Source organism: Lactuca virosa, chromosome 5, assembly GCF_052849685.1.
Source record: "Lactuca virosa cultivar CGN04683 chromosome 5, Lactuca_virosa_CGN04683_v6, whole genome shotgun sequence".
In the NCBI taxonomy this organism is placed as follows: Eukaryota; Viridiplantae; Streptophyta; class Magnoliopsida; order Asterales; family Asteraceae; genus Lactuca; species Lactuca virosa.
Window position 1 is genome coordinate 116,533,161 of NC_136430.1, and position 8,716 is coordinate 116,541,876.

At 37.1% G+C, this 8,716-nt stretch overlaps 1 protein-coding gene across 1 annotated transcript; it reads right to left on the reverse strand.

Moving 5' to 3' along the window:
* Positions 1 to 1,492: 1,492 nt before the first annotated feature.
* On the reverse strand, positions 1,493 to 4,543 carry LOC145111646 (uncharacterized). Its single transcript, XM_079047907.1, has 4 exons — positions 4,447 to 4,543; positions 3,893 to 4,327; positions 2,328 to 2,767; positions 1,493 to 1,687 (listed from the first exon to the last, which is right to left on the reverse strand). The coding sequence occupies exons 1-4, from the start codon at positions 4,541 to 4,543 to the stop codon at positions 1,493 to 1,495; spliced, it is 1,167 nt and encodes a 388-aa protein (XP_078904033.1).
* Between the last annotated feature and the right edge of the window lie 4,173 nt (positions 4,544 to 8,716).

Genomic DNA, 8,716 nt, shown 5'->3' on the forward strand with positions numbered 1-8,716 from the left:
CTATCCCATCGTGCTTTACGGATAAACCTCTAAGAATGAGGTGCATCGGAATGGTCCATATGTCGGGAACCGCCGACTTCGTAAACTCTTTTTCCTTGAATTGCCCTTTATACCCGATATAAGTGAGAAAAGATCGGCATTCTTCTGTTGTGGCTTCCTGCACTCAAAAACCTTAAGGGTTTTATGAAACTCCAATGGCATGAAGGAAGGTTGCTTTATGGATAGGTACAATTCGATCATCAGTGATCTTTACTTCAAGAACTCCATCTTCAAACTTAACTCATTGAAAGGCTTTGTGCAAAAACCTAAGAGGGAAGTTAGGGTTTGGGATTTTGGTGACAGGAATAGCGATGCAGTGTCTATAGATGAACTCGATCATGATTCTAACAAATTTGAGTGGTTTCCCTTAAAGATGGTTTCGGTCAAAAAGGATGAAGCAGATCCATTCGATGACTTCTTTTTGGTTGCAGGTTTGGTGATTTTCGACGCTATTGATGAAAGGTTGAAGAAAACTGATGAATAATGAGAATACAGTTAAAGGATCTAAGAAGACGATAGCTCAACTGAGAAAAGTGGGAACAGTTAGGATTAAAAATCCTTTTATAGGTGCATATTTTTGGGTCCGGTCGAAGAGTTAGAATGATGAAACCCGAATGAAGAAACAGGTTCCATTAAATGCACAGGTCTAAAAGACCTCCTTATGTGATAGTTTGTAACCACAAAACGGGAAGTGTGTTTGTTCAATTTGGTTAAATGTCAATTTAATTCAGAAACACTTAGTACTTTATTGCAATGCATGCCAAAAGCAAGTGTATTGGGAATTAAGAGGATAATCATAAAGGAAATTAACATTTAAATCATCATGAGAATACGTTTCAGAACTAATTCTTAAATGATAACCTTAAAATTCATTTATTGTTTTTTAAGTGAATCTCGGAATGATCAAGTTCTAAGATGGAATGACATAAGATACTTCAGAAGAATTTTCAGAGAAACATTAGTACTTGATATAGGTTCATAGATGGCATAATTTCTACCTGAATATCAGAGGTATCAATGAATGAAGATCTTACAGGTCAACTTTTGAAAAACTTAGATTTGAGAAGCTCTGAGAGCTGAACGAGAAAAGCTCGGAAAGAGATACGTATCGAGATTTCAATACCAGTTCGGATTTGAATTCCGAGGTAGATTCAACACGAGTAATTCAGAGTGTGAAATACTCCTGGTGAGACATTCTCAGAATCTCTGAGAAAACTATTTTGGAATATACTTCCAATAAATTGTCATTCTAAAAATTTAAGACAATAAGAAAAGGTTTGACAAAAAAGACATATAATGATCCTTTATTTTTTGAGAAGAACCAATTCCAAAGTAAAAACGTTTGATCTTGGAATTATTTTACTTTCTGATGTTTCCATCAGAGAGTAAAAGCTTCTTGGAAGAATTGAGGATCATGCATCATCATTCACATTTTGTTCAGAAAACCATTGAATTAGGTTTCGTCTAACGCCTTGGTAAAGACAGCATCAATTTCATCATCAGATGGAGCAAAAACGAGCTCAATATTGCAATTAAGAATATGATCTTTAATAAAATGGTATTGAATATCAATGTGTTTTGTTATGGAGTGTTGAATCGAACTGAGAGAAATCGTGATGGCACTTTGAGAATCACAATAGATCGGAATCTAATGAAATTGATAACTATATAGTTTAACAGTCGAGATTTCATCCATTGAACTTGAGAGGAGCAGCTTGCGACAACAATGTATTCCGCTTCGGCTGTTGAATGTGTTATGCATTTATGTTTCTCGGATGACTAACTAGCCAATCTTCCACCCAAAAATTGAAAACCACCAGATGTGCGTTTTCTATAAAGTTGAAGTCCTCAAAAGTTTGAGTCTGAATAAGCTTGCAGCAAGAAGCTTTCATTTGTAGGGTACCAAATTATGCAGTTCTTTGTTCGTTTGAGATATCTGAAGAATTGCTTCACTGCTAAAAGGTGAGACATATTCAGATTGACCTGGAACTTAGCACATAGACATGTAAAAAAATGATATCGGGATGAATTGCAGTAAGGTATAGCAGCGATCCAATGATTATGCAATACTTCTTCTTATCAACGACTTCATCAGATGGATCCGATAATATTTTGTGTCTTAAACCCATCAAAACTTTTGTTGAGGCACATGTTTCCATAGAATATTTCTTAAGAAATTCGGAAACACATTTCTCTTGGTGAATGAAGATTCCTCTATTGGTTTGTTTGACTTGGAGTCCAAGAAAGAAGATTCACTCATGATTTATACTCATTTGGAATCGACTAACCATCAGTTTTTCAAAGTCAGCAATAATCATCAGATCGGTTGATCCAAAGATGATGTCATCGACAGAAATTTGAACAAACATGAGATGCTTCCCATTTGATCTGTAGAATAATGTGGGATCAAGAATTCGTCTTTGAAATTTAGAATGCTTGAGAAACCAAGTGACAGTCTTATACCAGGTGCGAGGAGCTTGCTTGAGGCCATAAAGATCTTTTTGGAGTTTGTAGCAATAATTCGGATAGGCTAGGTTCACAAACCCAGAAGGATGTTGAAGATATACTTCACTATCAAGTTCACCATTGAGAAAATCAATCTTGACGTCCACTTGGTTAACTTCAAAGCCTTCATGAGTTGCATATGCAAAAAAGATTTTGATATCTTCAAGATGGGCAACAGGAGCAAAAGTCTCATCGTAATCAAGACCTTTTATCTGTGTAAATCCTTTAGCCACCAATATTTCTTTGTTTTGTATGATAAATCAAGCATCATGGAGTTTGTTTCGGAAAACCCATTTTGTTCCGACATAATGGCGATCCTAAGGAGGAGGGACAATAGTCCACACTTGATTTCTAACAAATTCTGCTAATTCTTCTTGCATGACTGTAATACAATCGGAATGTTCTAGAGCTTATTTGATGGATTTTGGTTCAACAATTAAAATGAATGCCAAGAAGTGACTCGTTTTGAATATTAGCAGCAGAGCGAGTTTGAACTCCAGCATTAAGATTTCCATTAACTTGATTCGGTGGATGATCCTTAGTCCATATATGTAATCTCGGAAGTTCTTGTGCAGCAGATGACCCGGCGTCAACAATGAGGTTGTGTCCCCCCCGGACAATTTGAATTTGAGTATGATGCTCCCTCTAAACTTCTAAATCGGATATGTCAGCATAGTCATCGTTTGGAAAGTCAGAGAAGTTTGCATCGTATTTTTTGTTATTCGGAATAGGATCAATTTCAGCAAATTGGTATGTTGTATATTGGAAACCATCAACATTTGATTCTAGGGTTGGAATACTTCTCTGCTCATGAGGCATGGAAGTGGAGGGACTCTCCCCCCTCAATCCGAGATGGGAATACTTTGGAATTAAATGGTTGAAAAGTTGGTGTCGGACCAGACATATTTTAAGAAATCGGAGTGGGAATTGAGGATGATCTTGATCGAGATTTTGAATTAATAGTTGTTTCTACTGGTCCAAACAAGCTTTCAAAATCATCTTAATAGATAACTTGAGGATTCGGAGACCTAAGAGGTGGAGCATCGAAATCCATGATGTGTGTTATAACATGAGTTGGTTCTGATTTCCGAAAAAAAATTATCATCAAAAGTGATATCAAAACTTTCTTCAATTACAGGGATACGATGATTAAGAACCCATTAAAATTTTGATTTAGCAGAGGATTCGAGAAAGATGGCTTCATCTGATTTTGGTTGAAACTTGGTGAGTTGATCACGGTTGTTTTTTATGAAACATCTACAGCCGAAGATATATAGGAACAAGATATTCTCCTTCCGACCATTCATTGCTTCATATGGTGTTTTGTTGAGATGAAAATTGATGATACTTCGATTTTGAGTAAAGCAAGATGTGGAGACTGCTTCAGCCCAAAGATAAAGAGGAAGATTTTCAAAATTCAACATTGACCGAGGGGCTTCAACTAGAGTTTGGTTTCTTCTTTCCACCACACTATATTGTTGTGGAGTGTAGGAAGTGCAAAAATTGTGTTCAATACCTTTATCAATAAGAAACTTTTCAATTGTGGCATTGGTGAACTCGAATCTATTGTCACTAAGAATTCTTCGGATGGGAAGTTTTGTCAAAACTTCAATTACTTTGATGAAATTATTTAGCTCGAAAGTAGTTTTCGACTTCAATCGAAGAAAGAAAACCCAAGTAAATCTTGTGTAGTCATCCACAATGACAAGAATGCACTTCTTGTGATGCAAGCTTTCAATAGCAGATGGCCCACAGAGATCTATGTGAAGAAGTTCGATTGGTTCTGAATGGAATTTTCAATAAGGGCAGGATGACCTATCTTTGATTGCTTCCCACATTCACATGCAACACAAAGATGATTGTTCTCAAATTTTAGAAGTGACAAACCTCATACCATTTCACCAGAAACCAAATCATTCTTATATTGGAAGTTTAGATGAACAAGCCTCCGATGCCATAACCAACTTACGTCAAGAACAACTTTTGATAACAGACACATTGACGCTTTACAATGACCATATTGATATCCAGATCCGATCTGATTTAATAAGACATTGTTTCTGATCTTCTATAATGACATAGCTGCGCTTTTTACAGAACTCAACTCTTCGATTTGCATCTGTGAGTTGGGCTACACTGATCAGATTGTGTTTGAGATCAGCCACATAAGCCACATTTGAGACAGAGAAATTTTCATTTCTTAGGATGCTATAACCTCAAATTTGGGAGTTTGAATTATTTCAATAAGTAACATAACCAACATTTGGAGTGGGCTTCCAATCACGCAAATATTTCTGCCCAGTGTTGTGCATGGAGCAAGCATTATCAATATATTATATTGTAACTTGTTCTAAAGAACAAAAAGCCTATAAAATCAGCGAGTTCTGGAGTTTTTAGGCTCCGAGTTAGATTTATGGACTTTAGCATGGGATTTGGACTTCGCTTGGGATTTCTGAACAACTGGTATTTCATACAAATTCTTTTGAGATTCTTTTGGGAATATGCTATATGTCAGAGTCTTTTCATTTATCCAAAAGTCATACTTAACTATTGCTTGCTTAGACACCGCTTTCCTCGGAGGAACAGTTTTCAGAAATGGTTCAGGAGGAACTGTGTTCCTATATGGTTCAGTTGAATTTTCACTCCTTTTTACTTTCCATTCATATTTTTTATTTGATTGTTTTGAAGGTTTCTAAACAACAGTGTTCTGAGTATCTTTTGATTTGTTCATTGCATTCGTAGGCACATTGGATTTTGGAAATTGCTTTGGTTTAAAAATTGTGTCATCCAAGGTAGCAATAAACACATAAGATGATACTTTCCTAGGAGAGTCATTTTCCTAAGATGATGTCTCAATAGTAATGGTTTTCACACAACTTTTGACTGATGTATCACGAATATCCAAGCTAACAGGAATAGATGGTCTCTTAAGAATCTTTACATGCATGACATTATTGTGGTTCCTAGTAACTGGACTAAGTGTTTGAGATACTTTCTTTTCGGATCTTTCGAGGAACCTAGAGCATTGGCTAGACCTAGTTTTTTTTTCTCGAGCTTTCCTAGCTTTGGTCTTTGGACGAACAATGTCCTTATTCAACCAAAGCTTCTTCCAAGAGTCAAATGTTGACTTTGAAGACTTTCCAACAGATGGATTTGTGAAACGAGGCTTAATTGGAACTAAGGTTGACTTACAAACAACTTTAGTGTTAGAAACACAGGAATCGGACAGAGTGTGTTCATGACTCTTAAATTCTACATCACTATCAAGGGATTCCCAAAATAAGTTAAGTTGATCTGAGTCATGTCCACATGTCTCAGGAATAATTTCCTCAACAACACAATTGTTTGGTGGACCAGAGTTAGAAATCCAAACTCCAGTACCCCCTATGTTGTGGGAAAGTTCCGAATACGAATTCAGGTCTCGGGATATCAGAGGCGGAAATTGCATGGAATCAGTACATGTAACAGTGATGGGTTTGAACTTAGGAATCAATGATTTATATATGTCTGAGGTCTCATGAAGGGACGACAATGGCAAGACAGGGGTATCTGAATATGTATGGTTCAGAATGTCTCCCATAAACGCTAAATTTTAAAGTTCCTTCAAGGGATGAGCAATAGGTTTCGGAAACTCGCTTTAGAGACCAGGTTCTTTAGAATGATGAAAAGTATGTTTCATGTAACACCCCGACTCCAAGTTACAAGTTTTAAAGCATTATATACACATTCCTGGACCTACTCGATGATTTGGTTGCCCCCAACTCGTCGTGTAGAGGCGGGATGAACCGCGTGGATTATTGGATCTACTCGACGGGTCAGAGGACCTGGACTCGATGAGTAGGAGCTGGAAAATGAAACCCTAATTTTTAGGGTTTGCACCCTATTTAAAGGACCTTAAGTCCTTTCCTCCAGTGCCTTACCACCCCCTTGACGGCTAGAAGAAACCCTAATCGCTATTAACCTTATTCTTAAGTGTTGTGAGGCTTAAAGAGTGATTTGTGGTGCATTATGTGAAGAAGGTGTGAAGTATAAGAACCTTGGAGCATAGAGGAGCTCGTGGATTTGACTTTACTGCATCTTGACATCATTTTGAAGGTAACAAGTCGTTACCTTGGCTTCTCTTTAGCTAGATCTCTTCATGTTTGGGTTTAGGGCCATCTTTGGCACATTTTGGGAGTCATTTCGGGTATTGGGGCAAGATCTGAAGTTGCAACATCAGATATGGACTCCCTGTAAGTCCCTAAATCGCTTTGATGTATCAATCCGATCCACTTGATAGTGCGGAATCCCAATCAAGTGGATGATGCAAGATGAAATGGAGAAGAAGAAGAAGAAGAAGAACAGGAACATGATGAATCTTCAATGCACACAATAATTTGAATGATGATCCGGTACACAAGATTCAAACACACACACACGTTCTCTCTACTTTCTCTCTCTAGAACACCAAGTATAACAATGGCAGCCCCTTTCACGTTTTCTACTCCCTAGCCACCCCTTTTTGCAGTCCTAAAGATACTATTTATAACTATGGACAAAACCCAAGCCCAAAACTCAAATACCAGACCGAAATCACATGTGATTTCGGTCCAAACTACAACTAAACCCAAGATTGTTTTCGGTCCTAGACCGAAAACTACAAATGCCTAGAAAAGCAAAGTATAAACCATAAATTTAGACCCAACATTCTCCCCCTTGGTGAATAGATTTCTTTTCTTATGACCTAACAAACTCCCCCTGGGTTTGTAGCTTTCTTTTCTTTTCAATCTTCGCTTTGAGCTTGGCTTCAGCGTCTTTATCTTCAATTTCTTCACAATTTAAAGATGAACATATGAATGTTTGAATGAATGACTTCATCATGTACAGTTGGGATTTTCTTCAAAAATTTGACTTTGAACGCACGTTGAGTGTGGAGGCTTCTTGTAAGGATTCTCGAAAATCAACACTTTCAGCTTGAGCATCTTCAGAGAGAATAACAGAGAGACTGATTCTTCTGGATCACTTCAGCAGGTTCATAGATAGCAGCAAATTGATTGAGGAGGCTTTAATGCAATCTGTCATATAATCTTCAAATACAGCTTCACCTTGCTTCTGGGGTTGAAAAATTGAATGTTGAAAAATAATCTTCACTTCTTGTTCCTACGAATTAATATTCTTTAACGATCACCGTTGCTCCTTGAAAAGTAATCAAGACTAAAAAGTCCATATGGATCACAGAATCATAAAGACACTTCTCACCACAGTTGTTCAAGGACCCAGCCTTGGCTCAGAAGAAGACTACTCGCAGTATCTGTGTGAAGACAGAGGAACGCACTGCGATTTGTTGAGTATAGGAGAACTACACATGGCCTTCAAATGTTAGCCCCTGTATATCCTAGATCAAAGATCTCAATACAGTTTTTCAAGTTAACAAGTTAACTTGGCCCTTGGCGAGACGTTCAGCGATATCTTATTCCCTGTTGGGTGAATCGCCGTGGTGCCATGACAGTTCTTAGGTAAAGAAAGCTGACAAGACCAATTTGACAGTCTGTACAATTTCAGACTTCTAATTCCTTAAATACGACAGTTCTTAGAAAGAAACTACCTAACTGACATTTTGTACAGTGTCACACCAGGTATGAACCATTATCCGTCAATTTCGTGGGTGAAAATATTTAGAACATTAAATCGTTCACCGTCAATTCAGAAATGGATGGATTTCGGATTTTGGGTTTCACTTAGAATCATGGTGATAATGACTTACAAGTTCATAAACACATAATTTTTGGTAACCGTCAGCCGAGTTGTTTTATACTCGAACCTCAAGGGGTACCAGTACGTGGAAGTGATTTAATGGAGAAAGTTTAGATATGGGTGAAGAATGGTTGGGTGTTTCACATTAGTCATGGTGAAAATGACTTTTGATCATTAACATTTGATGCAAAGACTCCTATTAATACTGGTATATGTCTCAATATGAAAGAGTCTATCACTCGCATTTGAATCCTCCGTCAATTCCTTTCCAAGTTTCTTCTCCTTGCTCAGAAAATTTCGATACAATCTCCTTGAGTCTCTTCTTCTTAGGAATTCACATTTGAAGACAAAAGAAATTTTGAGATAAAAATAAAAGTAAAAATAAACTTAGCTAACAATAGAAATAAGTAAGAAATAAAAATAAAATTAAATATACACT